The sequence below is a fragment of the Rhinichthys klamathensis genome, unplaced genomic scaffold, assembly GCF_029890125.1.
Source record: "Rhinichthys klamathensis goyatoka isolate OS25496 unplaced genomic scaffold, OSU_Roscu_1.1 h1tg000562l_1, whole genome shotgun sequence".
Lineage (NCBI taxonomy): Eukaryota > Metazoa > Chordata > Actinopteri > Cypriniformes > Leuciscidae > Rhinichthys > Rhinichthys klamathensis.
The window spans coordinates 143553-166702 of record NW_026607028.1 but is presented as its reverse complement, the minus strand read 5'-3'; the positions used below and the strand labels follow the sequence as shown (position 1 = coordinate 166702).

The 23150-nt window shown below is 42.8% G+C and overlaps 1 protein-coding gene across 1 annotated transcript; it reads right to left on the bottom strand.

Annotated features, from left to right (window-relative positions):
* Positions 1 to 1353: 1353 nt before the first annotated feature.
* Positions 1354 to 22127, bottom strand: dusp7 (dual specificity phosphatase 7). The gene is made up of 3 exons (XM_056239419.1): positions 21612 to 22127; positions 17613 to 18041; positions 1354 to 2452 (listed from the first exon to the last, which is right to left on the bottom strand). Exons 1-3 carry the CDS (start codon positions 22000 to 22002, stop codon positions 2145 to 2147), a joined length of 1128 nt encoding a protein of 375 aa, XP_056095394.1. The 5' UTR covers positions 22003 to 22127; the 3' UTR covers positions 1354 to 2144.
* Between the last annotated feature and the right edge of the window lie 1023 nt (positions 22128 to 23150).

The window sequence follows — 23150 nt, the reverse complement described above, 5'->3', positions numbered from 1 at the left end:
AGTTTGTCTTGTTTAATTTTTGATTAGATCAGATAACATGTTAATCTGTCATATGGCCATGTTATAATGTCACATTCACTCCATTCTTTCAGGGTAAATCAGGAAAAAGTATACGGTGTATTAATGAAGCAAAAGCACATAACTGTAGTGGACATGTGGAAATAATAAACCCTCTGAACCCTAAGTAGGTTTACACAGAGCACTCAGCTCCACTCACGCTCTTATCAGGGTTTATGGGAAGGATCGAATGAACACCAAACCAGCCTGAGTAACCAAAAAATAATTCAATATTTATTTGCAGTACAAACAAGTCTTGTATTGGTTTTCATATACTATACAATACATACGGACAATTTTATATCCTTCATAAACCAGAAAGTTGAACTGCCCGGTTACCAAGCCCAGTATTATACACATATATAGATTGTATCTTTTAAAAAAATGTTTACAGCACATATAAAACAGCTCTTTGACATTTGAAGCTGTAACACGATGCCGACGCATTGTCAAATAAAAATCCCTGAAAAATTCCTCGGTGAGGTAAGATACACGTTTCCTTATTCGCTCCTCGCCGTTCTCTCAGTCCTGCAGTTCCGGGTCGCGGAGCCGCGAGTGGCGACGGGAAGTGTGTTCTGGCGACACACACACACACACACACACACTCGACGCAGACATTCCTCCACAGAAGCAGCTTGAAGATGAACGGAGATAAAGAAGCCGGTTCAGAGCCGAGGCGCCCGGAGCCGGTACCGACACTGGGCTTCAGAAGAGCTCAAGCGTGAGTCGTCCGTGATATATGAACGGGACGGCGGTTGCATATCTGCACAAGATTAATACTATATATGTATATATATTGAGATATATGAAAAGGCCACAGGAGTCAGTAAATAGCACATGTATATTATGGGGTAAATCGAATCGGAGGAAACGCGCACCCAGTAGCCAGTGTGTGATGTCACTTCCTGTGAAGCAAACGCTGCTCGCCTCAAGCTAACCAAGCTAATCTCCGTGGATCGCTAGTATCAAAAGTAGAAGTCAAAAACCCCAGGCCATTTCTTCTAGAAAACACTGCAGAGGGTTGTGGAGTATATTGCAGAGTAACAAACAGAACCTCGACCGACCCGTTAAACACCGTTAGTCGGCTATTATTACTACTACATATCGGTTTCTTTAAAAATGAACTTTTTAATACAACGATTTCTAAAGTGAGATACAAAGAGTATTGAACAGTCAGAGTAGGAAAGAATTAAAAAGGTTATATAAGGCCAGCTTAAAGCAACCCTGTTAACTCGAGCACTCGTGTTCATCCGCTAGTCCTGCGCTTCGCTAACACCGTCCTCGACACTCGCACCTCGAGAGGATCGCATGCACAACACATCGAGTGAATACATACTTCAGAAATTAATACAATATATTCATACTGTAATGAGAATCACCAAGGCCTCGTAGACTCGTGTCTCACACACAAACGCCAATCTGTGGTTAGCGGTTTAATGAACAATGAGCTTTAAGTGTGTGTCGTCCTCGTCGCAGCCTAGGACTGGCAGGAACGCTCAATGTGTGTGTGTGTGTGTGTGTGTTGGAGTACCGCTTTTAAGTGCCAAGAAGTGAAAGGCTTCACCACTGTGCAAAACGCATTAGGTCACTGCAAACGTAGAGCGAGGGGAAATAAAGAGGGGGATGTCGACTCACAATGTCTGTTTGTGTTGGTTCTGTCACGACTTTGAACAACGTCTGCGAGGAAATATACAAAGATGTAGAAACTGAATGTATTGTGCACCTCTGATGCCACTTGGGTCTGAGCTTGGAGAAAATTCCCCAATACACTCCCTTCCGGGCAGAAAACAGGAACCCCAGCCGGCACGCCGCCAGGCTTCGAGGCACGTACACTTCCTCCTGTGAGCGAAGCGCTGAGCGTCTGCTCGGTGTCAAACCGGGACAAGAGAAGAACAGTCTGTTCCATAAAGGCAAGAAAAGCTGCACTGAGATCCACCGGAGCGGAGGGCCCCCGAGGGCCCGTGTGCCGAACCCCGGCTCTAAACTCCCGACACCGGAGATAATCATCCATCGAGTGGCAGAAACACTCGTCGAGTGGCAGAATCATCCGTCGAGTGGCTCCCCCGCCGACCCACGGCCCCGCCGGCTCATGTGGACTCCAGCGGGTCCAGCTGGAACAGGTTGTGATTGGTCGGCGTGGTGAAGAACAGCTGGTCATTGGTCGATCGGTTGTCACACGGGCTGTTGAGGCCCAGCGTCCTCTCGAAGTCCAGGAGCTGCCCCATGAAGTTGAAGTTGGGCGAGATGTTGGACTTCTTGCGCTTGACGAAGTCGTAGGCGTCGTTGAGCGACAGGTTGAGCTTCTGCATGAGATACGCCACCGTGACGGTGACCGAGCGGCTGATGCCCGCCAGGCAGTGCACCAAGATCCCACACTTTTTGGAACGAGCTTCATCTGAGGAACAGAAGAACAAAGAGGTGAGCCGTGAGTGCCAGACTAGCCCAACTGAAGCACACACACACACACACACACACACACACGCGCACACACACACACGCACCCTAAACCTACCCATCTCTCTCACTCACTCACACACACACACACACCCTAAACCTACCTATCTCTCACACACACACGCACCCTAAACCTACCTATCACTCACACACACACACACACACACACACACACACACACACGCACCCTAAACTTACCCATCTCTCTCACTCACTTACACACACACACACACACACAGGCACACACACGCACCCTAAACCTACCTATCTCTCACACACACACACACACACAACACACACACACACACACACACACACACACACACACACACACACACACACACACACACACACACACACACACACACACGCACCCTAAACCTACCCATCTCACTCACTTACACACACACACACACACACACACACACACACACACACGCACCCTAAACCTACCCATCACACACACACACACACACACACAACCCCTAAACCTACCCATCACACACACACACACACACACACACGCACGCACCCTAAACCTACCCATCTCACTCACTTACACACACACACAAACAAACCCAACCCCTAAACCTACCCATCACACACAAACACTCACACACACCCTAAACCTACCCATCTCACTCACTCACACACACACACACACACACACACAAACCCAACCCCTAAACCTACCCATCACACACACACACACACACACACCCTAAACCTACCCATCACACACACACACACACACACACACACACACACACGCACGCACCCTAAACCTACCCATCTCACTCACTTACACACACACACAAACAAACCCAACCCCTAAACCTACCCATCACACACAAACACTCACACACACCCTAAACCTACCTATCACTCACACACACACACCCTAAACCTACCCATCTCACTCACTCACACACACACACACACACACACACAAACCCAACCCCTAAACCTACCCATCACACACACACACACCCTAAACCTACCTATCACTCACACACACACACCCTAAACCTACCCATCTCACTCACACACACACACACACACACACACACACACAAACCCAACCCCTAAACCTACCCATCACACACACACACACACACACGCACCCTAAACTTACCTATCTCTCTCACTCACTTACACACACACACACACACACAGGCACACACACGCACCCTAAACCTACCTATCTCTCACACACACACACACACACACACACACACACACACACACACACACACACACACACACACACACACACACACACACACACACACACACACACACACACACACACACGCACGCACCCTAAACCTACCCATCTCACTCACTTACACACACACACACACACACACACACACACACACACACACACACACACACACACACACACACACACACACACACACACACACACGCACCCTAAACCTACCCATCTCACTCACTTACACACACACACAAACAAACCCAACCCCTAAACCTACCCATCACACACAAACACTCACACACACCCTAAACCTACCTATCACTCACACACACACACCCTAAACCTACCCATCTCACTCACTCACACACACACACACACACACACACACACAAACCCAACCCCTAAACCTACCCATCACACACACACACACACACAACCCCTAAACCTACCCATCACACACACACACACACACACACACACACACGCACGCACCCTAAACCTACCCATCTCACTCACTTACACACACACACAAACAAACCCAACCCCTAAACCTACCCATCACACACAAACACTCACACACACCCTAAACCTACCTATCACTCACACACACACACCCTAAACCTGCCCATCTCACTCACTCACACACACACACACACAAACCCAACCCCTAAACCTACCCATCACACACACACACACACACACACACACAACCCCTAAACCTACCCATCACACACACACACACACACACACAAACCCAACTCTTAAACCTACCCATCACACACACACAAACCCAACCCCTAAACCTACCCATCACACTCACTCACACACACACACACACACACACCTAACTACAACAAATGTTTTCTGAATGAGGTCATCAGGACTAGTTGATTAGCTTTAAGCTGTACTAGAAATGTTATCTTGATTTTAATCGAGGCTCAACTTTAACTTTTCACATTTCAAAGACGATTAGAGTCGGACCACAGATGTGTTATATAGGGCCGGTCTGTATACTCTGGATTGCTCGTTTGATCGATTGCTCCTGTCTGCGTCTGTAGCTCCGTATAGTTTTCTGTTTGAATCTCTATTTGCTATCATTCCTTGCTGTTCTTATTTGCTAAATTTAACTTATTCATCAACATATATTAGATGTCTAATATTGCCTATCCCATTAATCTGACATCGCTAGCACAACATGCTAGTATCTCGCTAGCCTGTTAACCTGCCATCTGTGCTTGTCGTCTTTTTTCTCTCTCTCTCACGCCTTTTACAAGTCTATCAAGCAACTAAGGGAAGTAGAATCAGTCAACAACCAAGGTGAGTAATGTCGTCTCCTAGTCTGACAGAACCCTGGCTATAACCAGACAATTACATTAGTTTTAACCTAGAATACTGTCTAACACTCGATGGCTGCTCTGTCAAGTCTTCGTCATCGGTTAGGAACCTGTGTGTGTGTGTGTGTGTGTGTGTGTGTGTGTGTGTGTGTGTGTGTGTGTGTGTGTGTGTGTGTGTGTGTGTGTGTGCTCTTTGATAATCTTTCATTTGAAAGTCACGTTTCTAGTCTGTAGAAACCTGTAAAACCGCATTCTTCCATCTTAAAAATATATCTAAATTACGCCATATGCTCTCATTGACGTCTGTGGAACAGTTAGTTCATGCGTTCATGAGCTCAAGGCTAGATTACTGTAATGCTCTACTGGGTGGTTGCCCTGCACGCTTAATAAACAAACTCCAGCTGGTCCAAAACGCAGCCGCTCGAGTTCTTACCAGAACCAGGAAGTATGACCATATTAGCCCGGTTCTGTCAACACTGCATTGGCTCCCTATTAAACATCGTATAAATGTTAAAATATTGCTGATTACTTACAAAGCACTAAATGGTTTAGCTCCCAGTGCTTGAGCGAGCTCTTAACGCATTATAGTCCTTCACGTCTATTGCGATCTCAAAGTTCTGGCCAGTTGATAATGCCTAGAACATCAGGCTATTGACTGGGTCCAGCGTATGCAATCATATTACTCCAGTTGTGGAGTCCTTACACTCGTATGGAAGTAAAGTAATGCCAAATATTTTTGAAACAAAAAAGCCTGTTGAATTGCACTACTTGAAAAAAATATGCATTGCATTAACCCTGCTTGTATTTTAATGCATTGTATTTTTAGGGCTTGCATTTTTATGGGCTGTAATTTAGCATGGTTGAATATTTAAGCTGTGAATATTTCAATTCAAAACATTTCAAAAGCATTTTCATTAGTAAAATTTCAATAATCCATATTCACCTTTCATATTTCACTTCCAAAATATTCAAACTGATTAAAAATACAACCTATAATATTCAACAGGCGGTTTTCAGTCCATTTTAATTCGCTTCCACAAATTCAGTGGTTCAAATTCGACAGTAAATTCAACGTTGACATCCAGGAGCTGCAGGAAAAGCAGTCGATTACCGAGCATGATCTCCATCTGCTGTTAGTCGACCTCACCAGCAGGGGGTGCAAGCGCGTGTTGGTGACGAAGAGTTAGAGCAACAGTTAGCGCAAGCCATTCAATCATAAAAACTCATTTACAATAATTGAGCATGCATTACGTTTTTTGTGATGATATCTGGGTCAGTATATATGCAGAAAAGATGATAAAGGCACAAAAGCTGTTTTTATGTTTCATTCATTAACTTCATTGTTACTTTCCCTGTGTAGCCTTACATGTTATCAGCTTTTTCTACCATGAACGGGATTATAATCGGTTTCCCTCAATACCTCATCATCATACTCAAGGATTCCCCTTCTGTCGGGACAAAGCGCTTAACGTAGCTTAATGGAATAATACAGTGATATAAAAGACAAAACTCGCACCTTATTGAGGATTGGGGAAGTATGCCAACATACATGTACTGCATTAGATTAAACTGGGAAGGGTCATAGCACTTTCATATTGTTGTTCTATATTGTATCTATATATACAGCCCATAAAAATGCAAGCCCTAAAAATACAATGCATTAAAATACAAGCAGGGTTAATGCAATGCATATTTTTTTCAAGTAGTGCAATTCAACAGGCTTTTTGTTTCAAAAACATTTGTCATTATTTTACTTCCATACACTCGCTCCCAGTCAGACTCCGAGTTGATTTTAAGATTATGATGCTGCCATATAAAGCATTGCATGGCTTGGCTCCTTATTTATCTGAATTGTTAATTTCCTATACCCCAAATCGGAGACTTCGATCTTCACAATCCAGCCTGTTGGTAGTTGCGCACACACACCGACGGCCTATGGGCGACGGGCTTTCTCTTCGTGTGCTCCTGTCCTGTGGACTCTCTGCCTCTTGATCTTACAGAACTATTACATTTTTAAAGGTTTTTCCTATTTAGCACCAAAACTCTGGAACAGTCTTCCTACCACTGTCCGGGAAGCAGACACACTCGGTCAGTTCAAAGCTAGACTAAAAACACATCTCTTTGACCTAGCATACACATAACACACTATAGACTTCTAATTGAACCGAATTTTTGTGCAGAACATCTGTGAAGAAGCCTGAAGACAGAGTTAAAAACAGCACAAACGTGTCTCTCCAGCTGGACTATCGTTCAGATAAAAGTGACAGAAACCCTGTGTTATGATCCTGTGTGACTGCTCCTTTACTACATCTCATTGGCTCTCGTGCATCATGTGACTTTACATCATGTCATCACACAAGATCCAATGAGGTTTGATGTTCTCGACGTGTGGCCATGATTCTACACGAGTTGATCAACGATTTGGTTTATTTGAGAGTGAATGTCATTAAATAAAGCGCTCGTATCTCTTCAGAACCACTAGAGTTGTTTGAGTACTTGGTTTTGTCCTTCGGGTCGCTCGAAGCGTTGACGCCACGGACTGGAACCGCACAGACAAACAGTCGAACAGGAAATACTGGTTCTGCAGAAGAGCGCAGGTTTGAGGACACGAACGATCCCTTACAGGGACAGGCCTGATGAGTGTCTGCTGATCCTGTGGGAAGACTAGACACTCGTTTGGGAAATAATTCGCTTTTTATGGAACGAGAAATAAAACTCTCCTGGACTCCTGAAATGAGTGATCAGAAACAGCGACTGATCTAAAGTCTCCTCCAGTGCAGCGGAGCAAGGGTTTCAGTGAGGGATATTGGAGAAATCAGTGCGGGAAATAAATATATATAATAAATAAATAAATAGTCAAATAAGAAAAAGAGTGAAAAAATAAATGCAAACAGTACTACAATTAAATATTTTCGATATAATATTTTGACATTATTAATAGGATTTTTTCACAGTACAAATTGGGTCTGTATACCAGGGTTATTATCGTTAACTAAAACTACTAAAACACTTCTGTTAAATGAAATGAAGCTGAAATAAAATTATAATTATCTTTTTTTTTTTTTTTTAAATGAAAATGAGAAAAGTTGCCTCTGCCATAAGCTAACCCTAACCCTAAGTTGAGGCACTAAAATTATTAGCTGGAATTAAAAAAAAACTAAAACTGAAATAAAAATAAATTAAACCTAAAACTAATTTAAAAAAAAAAAAATAATAATAATAATTTGTAAAAATTAAACTAAAATTAACATGAAAACTATATATAAAGCTCATTCAAAACATGAAGGAAACAATAGTGAAAAAAAATAGTATAACACTGCATTATACAAGAACCTATATAGATTAGGGCTGTCAATCTTCCTCTATAATACTATTCGAATTCCATTCCTTATTTTATTTAATATTCGAATAATATTCGAATATTAAATGCTCAAATTCATCCTATTATTAATATTTACGACATTACTCAGGCCTTATGGATCGCCAATGCCACTATAGCATGTGGTTGTTACACGTTCTGTCCACTAGAGGGATATCTAACATTACAATAAACATTTTATTCGTGCTGAATATGGTTGCAGCGCTGCCGATGGTTTTCGGCTAATATCTCCGCTAAAACACCACCGAAAATTCTGAAACTTATATCGTTCTTTTCAGTCCGACTAGACGGTTCCAACGAGTTTGTTGCTCGCCGAATCCGCTGAGTATTCACCGAGATATTTGCGCTTCACGGGCGCTTTTTTACGTTGTTAAACAGTTACCATTTTTGACAGTATTGTTATGATGATACAGCGTGGATAACGTGCACAATTGTTACGATTCAAAAACGTTATTGTTCATCAGACGAAACAAAAGCATTTCATTTTCACATGTGTGTAAGTCAAGGTGGCGAGAAAGGCAAGATTCCATATAAAAAAATTAATGAATGGGAATAGGAGCAGGCTTCACTCAATGATTAAACTTAAACTTTAAGAATGCTGGCCTGATGATTAGAATATATAACGTTATACAGGAAAGAGGCCGCACTATGCATAAATTGTTTTATTTGCACAAACGCGTTTCGGCGCGTGCCTTCTTGAAACGCGTTTGTGCAAATAAAACAATTTATGCATAGTGCGGCCTCTTTCCTGTTTATATATATAAAAAAATTAAAATATACATAAAAAAACAATATTCGAATAGTAACTTCAGCATTCGAATAGTATTGATTTTTTTAATATTCGAATTATATTCGAATTTCGGAATTCGTTCCAACAGCCCTAATATAGATAGGTCTGTCTGTCTGTCTGTCTGTCTGTAGGTCTGTCTGTCTGTCTGTCTGTCTGTAGGTCTGTCTGTCTGTCTGTAGGTCTGTCTGTCTGTCTGTCTGTCTGTAGGTCTGTCTGTCTGTCTGTAGGTCTGTCTGTCTGTAGGTCTGTCTGTCTGTCTGTCTGTCTGTAGGTCTGTCTGTCTGTCTGTCTGTAGGTCTGTCTGTCTGTCTGTCTGTAGGTCTGTCTGTCTGTAGGTCTGTCTGTCTGTAGGTCTGTCTGTCTGTCTGTCTGTAGGTCTGTCTGTCTGTCTGTCTGTCTGTAGGTCTGTCTGTCTGTCTGTCTGTCTGTAGGTCTGTCTGTCTGTCTGTAGGTCTGTCTGTCTGTCTGTCTGTCTGTAGGTCTGTCTGTCTGTCTGTAGGTCTGTCTGTCTGTAGGTCTGTCTGTCTGTCTGTCTGTCTGTAGGTCTGTCTGTCTGTCTGTCTGTAGGTCTGTCTGTCTGTCTGTCTGTAGGTCTGTCTGTCTGTAGGTCTGTCTGTCTGTAGGTCTGTCTGTCTGTAGGTCTGTCTGTCTGTCTGTCTGTAGGTCTGTCTGTCTGTCTGTCTGTCTGTAGGTCTGTCTGTCTGTAGGTCTGTCTGTCTGTCTGTCTGTCTGTAGGTCTGTCTGTCTGTCTGTAGGTCTGTCTGTCTGTAGGTCTGTCTGTCTGTCTGTCTGTAGGTCTGTCTGTCTGTCTGTCTGTAGGTCTGTCTGTCTGTCTGTCTGTAGGTCTGTCTGTCTGTCTGTCTGTAGGTCTGTCTGTCTGTAGGTCTGTCTGTCTGTAGGTCTGTCTGTCTGTCTGTCTGTAGGTCTGTCTGTCTGTCTGTCTGTAGGTCTGTCTGTCTGTAGGTCTGTCTGTCTGTAGGTCTGTCTGTCTGTAGGTCTGTCTGTCTGTCTGTCTGTAGGTCTGTCTGTCTGTCTGTAGGTCTGTCTGTCTGTCTGTAGGTCTGTCTGTCTGTCTGTCTGTCTGTAGGTCTGTCTGTCTGTCTGTAGGTCTGTCTGTCTGTAGGTCTGTCTGTCTGTCTGTCTGTAGGTCTGTCTGTCTGTCTGTCTGTAGGTCTGTCTGTCTGTAGGTCTGTCTGTCTGTAGGTCTGTCTGTCTGTAGGTCTGTCTGTCTGTCTGTCTGTCTGCATGTCTGTCTGTCTGTCTGTCTGCATGTCTGTCTGTATGTCTGTCTGCATGTCTGTCTGTATGTCTGTCTGTCTGTAGGTCTGTATGTCTGTATGTCTGTCTGTCTGTCTGTCTGTATGTCTGTCTGTCTGTCTGTAGGTCTGTCTGTCTGTCTGTCTGTCTGCATGTCTGTCTGTCTGTCTGTCTGCATGTCTGTCTGTATGTCTGTCTGCATGTCTGTCTGTATGTCTGTCTGTCTGTAGGTCTGTATGTCTGTATGTCTGTCTGTCTGTCTGTCTGTCTGTCTGTCTGTCTGTTTGTCTGTCTGTAGGTCTGTCTGTATGTCTGTCTGCATGTCTGTCTGTATGTCTGTCTGTCTGTAGGTCTGTATGTCTGTATGTCTGTCTGTCTGTCTGTCTGTATGTCTGTCTGTCTGTCTGTAGGTCTGTCTGTCTGTCTGTTTGTCTGTCCGTTTGTTTGTTGTCTCTCGCACGAGTCTGATGTTTGTGGATCTCAATTGAAACGAGTTCAGTGGCGGATGATAAGAGTGAAGTGCGATACAGATCTCTCTCTCTCTCTCTCTCTCACACACACACACACACACACACACACACACACACACACACTAGTCCCATGAAAGTGGCCATTCCCAGTCTCCTGATGGATGTGCGGGAACACACGAGTCCAGCTGAACTGGGAACAGTGAGGTCACTTCCTGCAGAACCACTGGAGGGGTTTAAGCTTCGATTGATTCACTCAGTGTGTAAAACACAACACCGCTGACCTCTTTAGCTGATGCTGCCTTTCTTCTAAACAGGAAGTTTCTTTCAGCAAGACTTCCTGATCTTCGCTGGCTCATGGAAAGCATGTTTACACAGCAAAAGTGAAAGTGTTCAGACTGAGCAACAGCACAACAGGATGTCGTGAATCGTGAGTTTAGCGCACTAGTTTAACCTTCGCTTTCTCTTTCCGACGCACAACACGAGTGTTACTATAACTCAAACATATTTACATTTAATGATTATTTCACTTCTGTCATCATGTACCAGGGCTCAACATGATCCCCCAGGGCCAGTAGATCAGAGTTTTGCTGGCCCCTTCTATATTTTTACTGGCCCTGAAAGAAATAGAATGAAAAGCACTTTTCCATTAAACTGTATTTATTGTATACATTAGGATTAATTTTTCTTGGCCCCTCACAATGACAGTAAACTAATTATTACATTACATGAGTGATGAGTTACATAGGCTATATTTTCACTTCAAAATGGCGAAATTAGACAAAAGTATATTAGTTTGCCTGATTATTTTTGTCATTCGTTTAACATTTATGACCAAAAAACTGTCAATGAAGAAAAAATGAAGAACGCGCTGAATCTGATTATAACAAGACTGAAGCGAACACAAATTTGTGTAGCTTACACTTAATCACACATTTTAGGGGGGCTTGGCAGAAGTTTAGGGGGGAATTTGATTACACTATTTTTAGATAGCCCGTCGGCACTCGGCAGGCCGGTTATGCATTTTGCATTTTGGTCGGCTTTTGTTGTAAATTTCCGGCAAACGAAACAGTACATGCCCTCATCGCCTTTCTCCACCCAGGTGTACTGCGTTTTCCATGACACTAGGAATTAGGACTGGGCGATATTAGGGGTGGGGGAAAAAATCGATTCTTAGATGCATCGCGATGCGGACGTGGACGATTCTGAATCGATTCACAATTGTCAAAAATCGATTTAAAAAAAAAAAAAAAAATTTTTAGATATATATTTATAATAACGTAATATTGACGGAACGCGAAAGACGGAACTCTGAAGCGCGGAAGTGCAGTGGCCGGACCGTCTGTGGCGTGCACATAACAGACGCGGACGCGATGGCTGAGCGCTAAACACACTCCTCGTTAAAAGCTGACGTGTGGAAATATTTTGGCCTCTATGAAGTTGAAGGGGGAAAGGAGCTGGACAAGAGCCACACTAGTTGTAAGCTTTGTAGAGTAAAACTAAAATATTTCGGAAACAAGACACATGAAGCCAAATGACACGTTTCCAGCCAGAGGAGGAAAAACACTCGGCTGTAACGTTACCGGTCGTTGTTATATTATTAATTTACTACAAATATGCTGCTGCTAGTTCAGACACACATGTATTTTCCTGTTGGTTCTTTGCAATGTTAATAAAATATATTGTACGTTAATTCTTTATGGGTCATTACTTTGTACTTTTAAAGCAAAGTATTTATAGTCACACACACACAAAAAAAAGATTCTGATAATCGATTTAGCATCGAATCGCAGCCCTCTGAATCGTAATCGAATCGAATCGTGAGGTGCCTAGAGATTCCCACCCCTGGGCGATATGGCCAAAAAATCATATCTCGGTATTTTTTGGTTAAATGGCGATATACGATATATATCTCGGTACTTTCTACGTTTTTCTATTTGGATAAAGAAAATATGTATTTATTTAAAAAACAATATTTCACATCCTGCTTAATGATATCCAAACAATGTTGATATTGAAGGATATGGAAACAAATATAGTGAATGTAATGTAGGCTATGCAATATATTACGTGCAAAAAGGTTAAAATCACATTACATTCTAACATTACAATCTAAAAACAAAAATAATGCTTTTGTTTTCAAAATGACTAAGGCTAAACTAAAAATGAAAATAAAAACAAAAGCACAACTATATTAGCCTGCATTTGATTACCCCATTATAATGCTCACTTTGATAAAAACATAGGCCTACTTGTAGGTTTAAAATTCCACATATGGCACATTTATTGTCTCCAACAACAAATGTTTTAGCAATATGTATATTTTAGTCAGAATTATTGCGCTACTCTTCTATTGTGCTCGTGTGTTAGGCGCGCGTGCTCGCGGCAGCGCTAGTTCACGGAAGCTTGAATTTTAGCGGAGATTCACTTGCAGAAGCTCGTCCTCTCCTGACAGTGAAATGGACATATTTGTTTGACTCTAACATTTACAGATGGAGAATATACCTGTGAAATGTAAGTTAAGCACTGAGGAAAGCACCACGTCTCAAACGCATTAAACAGCGCCAGTATTTATCTGTCAGTCAGCAACAGTATCTGTCAGAGCATCTGACAGGGCAAGCTGCTTTAAACTTGTTAACTATATCTTACCAGTTATTTTGAAGTGCTTAATATAAGCTTGTTTAGGACAAATTGTACTATGTTGTTTCACTGCAGGAGCTCACACTGCGTACTCCGCTATTTTTCAGATGTGCTCGTATCAAAGGCTACTGTATCGATATAAACAGTATTGCCTCATTCCATATCTTGGTTTAAAAAAATCGATATATTGTACAAACTCGATTTACCGCCCAGCCCTATAGGAATGTCCTCTTTCTCGTATCAGCCTCGTAGTTCTTTGACATTTTAACACGTTATAACCTGAAGTAACATTGACACTCTTCGCGCCACTGTATATGACGTTTGCTGTTTGTTTTGCTAGCCCGACATACTCTTTTACTGGCCATCGGGCCATTGCTTATGTCGAGCCCTGCATGTACTCATCCTCAAGCTATACATGAAATCTCTGTAAGTGAACAATCCCTGTTAACACGCCTGTCATATCAATGCTCGTATAAAAGCGGCCGAAACCAGAACAACAGGTTCCAGTTCGAGGCGTGTGAATGAGACACACATGGACAAATGTGAATCGGAAACGATTTCAATACCCGAGGTGTAAAAGCATTGGCAGCCAATCAGAATCAAGCTTGCTCATTTAAGGCGGCAGATGACGGACGAAACTGCAGCGCTTGTAATAAACAGAACGATATCGTGCGCTGGTGTGACGCTGATATAGTTATCGTGACCTTTATATTTGCTGTTCTGGGTGTGAACAAGCCTCAAGGTCCCCTGACATGAAATTTTCACTTTCTGAGGTTTTTCGCATTAATATGAGTTCCCCTAGCCCATAGGTCGGCAACCCGCGGCTCTAGAGCCGCATGCGGCTCTTAAGCGCCGCCCTAGTGGCTCCCTGGACCTTTTTTAAAAAATTTGAAAATGGAAAGAAATATTTTTTGTTTTAATATAATTTCTGTAGGAGGAAAGGAAAAACATTACATATATTCTTAAAGTTTTTCAACGTTGTAAAAATGTGTATAATAAATATTTAATTTAAACATTTCTGTCAACGAAGAATTTACGTCATAGACTGTGACACACGTGTCAGTCAGATCGGCGTGATGCTAGACCGGTGGCTGACAAACAAACCGGCGGGTGTGTCATGGGTCGTGGATCCCAAGGGGAAAAAGAGAAAGATAGCCGAGCACTCCCAACGCAATAGAGTGCGGCGCGGGACTAGATTTGATGGCCGAGTGCGAGCGCGGGCGCGGGCGGTAATGCACTCACTGTACTAAAACAAAATAGAAACGATTTACAGGCCAGAATTTCTATTCATAACGTGTTCGCAGCTTTGAGCGATATAGCCAATCACAGACATATGTGTTGATTTCTTGAACGCAATGGCCAATCAGAAGCATTTAAGATAGACTCCCCTCACCGCTCAAAACTGACGTTTTTGTTCAGTGCTGAATTCTGTATGCTGGCAAATCCTCTAATTATAACGAACAAAGTGTGGATATTATGAAAGATTCATTGTGCAGTCAGCTACATTGATAATAACAGAGATGTGTGAGATCGCGATGAACTGTCAGCTTTTTAGGAATTATTAAGAGAGCGCACTTTGCGCGCATTCAGTCATGGCAAACCATGCACGCAGTAAACTGCTTGCTTTTATGTTAAATTAACGGGTTTTTTGTGTTTTAATGCTTTAATAACAAATAATTTATCAGGAGGATGTATGGCGGCGACACGTAGGCTAACTTGAAAGTATTTGGAGGTACAGAAAAAAGTGTATTTGCGGGCGGGAGCGGGACAAAACATAAATGTTGCGGGCGGGAGAAAGAAAGTTGAGAACGTCAGTTATAACGACCCACGCATTAAAAAATGGTCGGGTTAAAATCGGGATCGGGCTCATAATTACGTTTAATGTGTCGGGCCGGGCCGGGCTTGATTTTTTGGGCCCGATCTAAGCTCTAATTTGTAGCCTACTTGTCATTTTGATACTAATAAAGCTAATATAACACTTACAGCATGTGTTGCCTTCATTATAAGGCTTATATAAAGCTTTTAATTTTTTTGCGGCTCCAGACAGATTATTATTATTTTTTGGGTCCAATATGGCTCTTTCAACATTTTGGGTTGCCGACCCCTGCCCTAGCCTGTATGTGGTCCCCCAGTGGCTAGACATGTCAATCGGTGTAAACCGAGCTTTGGCTGTCTCTCTCTGCCTGTGAGAAAATAAGAGCTCAGACGCGCTGATCTTGAATCTCCTCCGTATGACGTCATAAGGAGGAAAGGTTACCTCCCCTTTCTCTGCTTTGCCGCCCAGAGAGTTTGGCTCGCCCATGAGAAAATGAGCTAGGAAGAACCTAGAGTTTTTCCTGGAGAGATATCATGGCTTGCAAACGAGCGAAGCATGGCAGTTGCTCAGTGTTCGGATGTACAAATGAACACAAAGGTATTCTTTAGTTCCTTCATCCAAGCCTCTGAAGAAACACTGGGTTAATTTTATATATTCTCTGGAAATGCGCCGACACAACTTCCCAAAGTTGTGTATGGTCCAAACATTTCACCGACGACTGTTTCCTCAACTTAGGCCAATACAGAGCTGGCCTCGATGAACGTCTGAGAATGAATCAAAGCCTGCCCACAGCTAGGAACAATGCCTTTTATTTCTAAATTATGACTATTTTTGATCTAAAACACATACTAACATTATAAGGGCAACGCAGGAAACATTATAATAAAATAACTCCATGTCAGGGGACCTTTAAAGCTGTACATTTCAGAAAGGACAATACAAATAAATAAATAAACACTTAAACGTGTGCTCAGATTAAAGGGCTGCTCAGAGAAGTGAGCGCTTGAGGCCTTCGTTTACATCTTTAAATATCTACAGAACAAAAGCAGAAGTGCACACTTCTTAAACAGCACCGTTTCCAGCACTGAGTCTTTGTCATGCAGATATAACCTCAGTCTAGATGTTTTTAGGAAATTACTAGAAAAGTGTCAAACCGCAGAACACACGTGTGGCTTCACCTGAAAACACTGACATCGAAACACAAGAGAAACTAAAACCGCTTCCATCCTCGTTCATCTGGAGTCAAGCTTTCAGCTCGCTTTATAAACGGCCATGTTGAAGATTTCAACTCGTTCCTCTCTCTCTCTGTGTGTGTGTGTGTGTGTGTGTGTTTCATGGTTCAGTCGGCTCTGTGATCTGATCTGTCTGACATTGATCACGTCTGAATCCATCAGATCTTACTCTGCTCCAGTAATGTTGAGCTCTTACTTCACCCTCGGAAAGCTTGTCGAGCTCATTTGATTGAGAAAAACCACAATTATGCTTCATACACACGTGTGTGTTCATGCAAATGCGTTAACCTAAACGGCTCACGCATAAACCAATTGACACAGCTAGATTTTTACCTTCTCCTACATGTGAAAACACATTAACCTGCGTTCTGTGGCTTATTGAAGTGTGTGTGTGTGTGTGTGTGTGTGTGTGTGTGTGTGTGTGTGTGTGTGTGTGTGTGTGTGTGACACGTGACAGGAAAGCACCTTTACCGCGACTAAAGCGCATCCAGAGAACTACGACCCAATATATGATACAAATGTGTTCTGAAAGAAGCGGTTCGGTCAAAATACTGCTTAATTATTCAACATCACAAATCTCACATAAATGGACACATGAACGATTAGGTTTTGGCGTAACCTGATTTATTAAGCAAGTCTTGTCAGCGTGTGGTTTACACTTGCACTGCCAGGTTATTGGCTTGCCTGTAAACCAGGACACAGTTAATTCAGTAAGCCAGTTCTGTGTGTGTGAATGTAAACGTGCTCAATGACCGTCAGGTTTACAGAGTCTGTTCTTCATGTAGAGCACAGTTGTGTAAATCTGACCCGTCAAAGGGACTAATGAACTCAAGGAAAAGAGTTTGGGATTGTCCTGAACTTCACAAACACATCCTGAGGTCACAGCCAGTCTTCAGACACACAATGAAAATAATAAACTAATACCTGATGGACATGAGCATTAAACTTCTGAAAGGAAACTTACCTATGAAAGAAATGGCTTCAGGGAAAAACTGAGAAAGGTTTTGGCTCCAGTGATCCGAGATGGGAATCTGTTTGTACTTGAATTCCCCGTCGTGTTCGAACATGTTGGGCAGGTTGGGAGTCACGTTCAGGATGTACTTGATGTTGTACTTGCCCAGAACGTCCAAGTTGGTGGAGTCTTTGGCACAGCCCAGGTAGAGATACGGTAAGATCTGGACTGGGAACGCTGGCTGGTTACTGGGTATCGGGCTTCCCTCGGACTCTGTGGCGCTGCCCGGCTCGCGGTCCGACTCCCCGTCAGAACAGTCGGAGCTGATCCGGAGTCCACCCAGACCCAGAACGGAGGAGGGCGGAGAACTGCTGGGACACGAACAGTCCAAGTTCGTCTCGCAGTGCTCCGGGTACTCCGTCTGAAACTTGTTAAATCCTCCTAGAACAAGCCAGATAATACACGATTATCAGTCAGAGCGATAAATCGGCTATAACAGATCAGTCAGAGCGATAAATCGGCTATAACAGATCAGCCAGAGTGTTAAATCGGCTATAACAGATCAGCCAGAGCGATAAATCGGCTATAACAGATCAGCCAGAGCGATAAATCGGCTATAACAGATCAGTCAGAGTGATAAATCGGCTATAACAGATCAGCCAGAGTGATAAATCGGCTATAACAGATCAGCCAGAGCGATAAATCGGCTATAACAGATCAGCCAGAGCGATAAATCGGCTATAACAGATCAGCCAGAGCGATAAATCGGCTATAACAGATCAGTCAGAGTGATAAATCGGCTATAACAGATCAGCCAGAGTGATAAATCGGCTATAACAGATCAGCCAGAGTGATAAATCGGCTATAACAGATCAGCCAGAGTGATAAATCGGCTATAACAGATCAGTCAGAGTGATAAATCGGCTATAACAGATCAGCCAGAGTGATAAATCGGCTATAACAGATCAGCCAGAGTGATAAATCGGCTATAACAGATCAGCCAGAGCGATAAATCGGCTATAACAGATCAGCCAGAGCGATAAATCGGCTATAACAGATCAGTCAGAGTGATAAATCGGCTATAACAGATCAGCCAGAGTGATAAATCGGCTATAACAGATCAGCCAGAGCGATAAATCGGCTATAACAGATCAGCCAGAGCGATAAATCGGCTATAACAGATCAGCCAGAGCGATAAATCGGCTATAACAGATCAGCCAGAGTGATAAATCGGCTATAACAGATCAGCCAGAGTGATAAATCGGCTATAACAGATCAGCCAGAGCGATAAATCGGCTATAACAGATCAGCCAGAGCGATAAATCGGCTATAACAGATCAGCCAGAGCGATAAATCGGCTATAACAGATCAGCCAGAGTGATAAATCGGCTATAACAGATCAGCCAGAGTGATAAATCGGCTATAACAGATCAGCCAGAGTGATAAATCGGCTATAACAGATCAGCCAGAGCGATAAATCGGCTATAACAGATCAGCCAGAGCGATAAATCGGCTATAACAGATCAGCCAGAGTGATAAATCGGCTATAACAGATCAGCCAGAGTGATAAATCGGCTATAACAGATCAGCCAGAGTGATAAATCGGCTATAACAGATCAGCCAGAGCGATAAATCGGCTATAACAGATCAGCCAGAGCGATAAATCGGCTATAACAGATCAGTCAGAGTGATAAATCGGCTATAACAGATCAGCCAGAGTGATAAATCGGCTATAACAGATCAGCCAGAGCGATAAATCGGCTATAACAGATCAGCCAGAGCGATAAATCGGCTATAACAGATCAGCCAGAGCGATAAATCGGCTATAACAGATCAGCCAGAGTGATAAATCGGCTATAACAGATCAGCCAGAGTGATAAATCGGCTATAACAGATCAGCCAGAGCGATAAATCGGCTATAACAGATCAGCCAGAGCGATAAATCGGCTATAACAGATCAGCCAGAGCGATAAATCGGCTATAACAGATCAGCCAGAGTGATAAATCGGCTATAACAGATCAGCCAGAGTGATAAATCGGCTATAACAGATCAGCCAGAGTGATAAATCGGCTATAACAGATCAGCCAGAGCGATAAATCGGCTATAACAGATCAGCCAGAGCGATAAATCGGCTATAACAGATCAGCCAGAGTGATAAATCGGCTATAACAGATCAGCCAGAGTGATAAATCGGCTATAACAGATCAGCCAGAGTGATAAATCGGCTATAACAGATCAGCCAGAGTGATAAATCGGCTATAACAGATCAGCCAGAGTGATAAATCGGCTATAACAGATCAGCCAGAGTGATAAATCGGCTATAACAGATCAGCCAGAGCGATAAATCGGCTATAACAGATCAGCCAGAGCGATAAATCGGCTATAACAGATCAGCCAGAGTGATAAATCGGCTATAACAGATCAGCCAGAGCGATAAATCGGCTATAACAGATCAGCCAGAGTGATAAATCGGCTATAACAGATCAGCCAGAGTGATAAATCGGCTATAACAGATCAGTCAGAGCGATAAATCGGCTATAACAGATCAGTCAGAGTGTTAAATCGGCTATAACAGATCAGTCAGAGCGATAAACAGCCAGAGCGATAAACAGCCAGAGCGATAAATCGGCTATAACAGACCAGTCAGAGCGATAAATCACATGTATCTGAACATATAAACACTCAAACAAGGGCGATGTGTTCTAACAATCCATACAATGTTATTAAAATACAAATTTTAGTATACTAAAATAATAATATGAAAATAACTAAAATACTAACATAAATACTAATGTCTTGTAAATACTAGTAATCCAAATAGCCACTAACATCTAATATATTATGTGTTCCAATTGTTATTAGTTACTGCAAAAGTCACTAGACATGCTGACTAGTTATTATACAAAACACTTAGCCTAACCAGTGAGATAAGAAGTGTTCCCAGTAAAACTGTAATGGCTGGAGTGTGAACAGCTAAAGGGTTAGTTCACACAAAAATGATCATTCTGTAATCCTTTCCTCATTCCAAACCTGTATGACTTCTTTCGGTTTTTTGTTTCGGTGGAAACAAAACAGTTTTGGTGACCATTGACTTCCACTTTATAGACCAAAAAAAAAAAAAAGGAAAAAAAAAGCCGAGGCATTTTTCAAAACAACATCTTTTGTTATCCAGTCAGTCATTCAGGTTTGTAAATCAACTATTTATGTGTGAACTGCCTCTTTAATATCTGACCTACAGACCATCTCAAGTGGCAAAAATTAACAATGGAATAGTTCCTTGGCATAGACACTCGATGTGTATTTATAAGCAAAGGAATTAATACTAGTATCTAATTAATAAGCACTGGTGAAAAAGATACTATTTCACAATAAATAAATCCGAGTAAACAGATTAATATTCTAACGGATTGAGTGTTCAACTGTTGGTCACATGGTGAAGATCATGACTGACACTCGATGTGTATTTTGTGAATGGTGGCGAAACCGAGAATTACACAGTCAAACTCCATTTCCACGACAAAACGCTCGACATGTGCGTATATTTGCACAAAATATCGAATAGAACGTGGTTATTTATCAAAAAGAGTCGAACAGCGTCGTGATTCTGTCTTTTTGGCCGTTCATTCATAAATCGCTCGTTTTCCTTCAGAAAGACAACATGGCGGAGCCATTTTAGGCAATTAATTGAAAACATCTTTGTTTCTCCTTTTTTTAAAGGGTTGTAGTCAAAACACACAGAGAAAGACAAAAAAGGGTACACATTAGCTATTTTAAGAGCAGTGAGTTTATACAAAATGCCTGTCAGACGTGAAAGATTTCACGAAGCGAGCGCGCGGATGTATTCGTCTAATGTAAACGAACTTTTTCTCCGTTTAAAAGCAGAAGAGCGCGGATTTCAGCGGAGAGGAGAGATTTAATCCATTTCTGTCTCTCTCTCTCACACACACACACGCGCGCAGAGAAAGCGTTTCGAGCTCTTGAAAGTTTTGAATGGCAAATAAACTCCTTGCCTTCCAGGTAATAGGCGTTGCACCCGTCGTCGCGGAGCTTGTGCATGAGGAGCCCGATCACGGAGCCTGAGGTGCCGCTCTCCGGCCAGTCCGCGGTCGCCTCGTCGTACAGCAGAACCGTGTCCGTCTTACAGCGCCGCACGAACTTCTCCTGGTCCTCGTTGTTGGGGATGATGGATCGGATGGGCAGGTTGCCCTTCTTCAGTCTCCTCAGCATGAGCCCCGGGATGGCCAGGTTGATGGCGGACTCGATGTGCGCGGACTCGAAGAGCTCGTGTGTGCGGCAGTCGAGCAGCAGAAGCGCCCCGCCGGACTCCAGCTCATCCTGAAGCCATTCCGCGCTCTTGCTCGACATCATCATGATCACGCCGCTCCAGAGAGAGTGTTTCATGGAGGAGAACGGGCGAGGCTGCTGTGTGCGACAGAACGGGGGGGAACGCGGCAGGGCGATCCGTCAGACGCGGCTCATGATCGCGATCCCTCCGCTCGCCTGGTTCTCTTCTGATGGCTGTTTGACAGGCTGCATTAAAGCGAGCGCGTCATCACGCGAGGGGAGGAGTCTGTGCCGGAGGGTTTAAAGGCACAGCGCCTCTTATTTTCCCTCGCAAAATAATGACGGCGTTAACTCTTTCCCCGCCAGCGCCAGCATTCTTTACCTAGACTATTTTTTGTTGATATATTTATTTCAATATATAAAAAGAAAAAGAACAGAGCCTCTGCTTTCATTCATTCATTCTAGCTTCATTCATTATTTTTTTTATCAACACTTAAAGGCCCCTTTAAATCAAAATTTAAGCTTTTTAGCTTTTAGTATGAATATGTTAGCCTTAATGTAATGAATAAGCAGGTGTGTTTCAAAACAATGACAAAATTCACATTTAGGAGATTGTGGGATTGATGGGAGATTACAACCACTTCCGCTAAAATGGATCAGGAATTTTTATGACATCACCGCTTCTCATCACATCTTCTGTCCAATCAAATGCTCTCTAGAATTCAAAGCTCCGCCCCCTCTGCTATAAACACCACCTGGCCAAAGCGACCGTTGACGCGTCACGGAGAAATATGTGTTGGAGTGTGTGTTCGGTTGCTCAAACGCTCGAGTTTTATTCCGGTTTCCAACTGTTTGTTGGTTAAGAATGAAATGGCTAGAATTATTCACACCTTTCAATTGAATCCAGCGTATCATCAGCGCTCGGATTCACTTCCATGGTGCTGTCAATCTGTGAGGTAAACTAAACGCTATTGGCTATTTGAAAAGGGGGAGGATCCATTCAATATGTCCGGCCTTAGCTTCCTGTTTCAGTGGAAATTACATCAACGCATCAAACAAAGCTGCGCGTTCCAAGACACTTCAGTGTGCCTTTAAATGTGGGGAAGTTTCATTAAAAAAAAGGCTGAGAAATTGTGTTTTTGTCAGTCATTTCCTCTTCCTGGGTCGACATTATATTCAGAAACGTTACGCAGTTTTGATTTATATGCTTTTGAATGTTTGATGATCATGTTAGCTTACATGTGCGTAAACAACATCTATCGGCT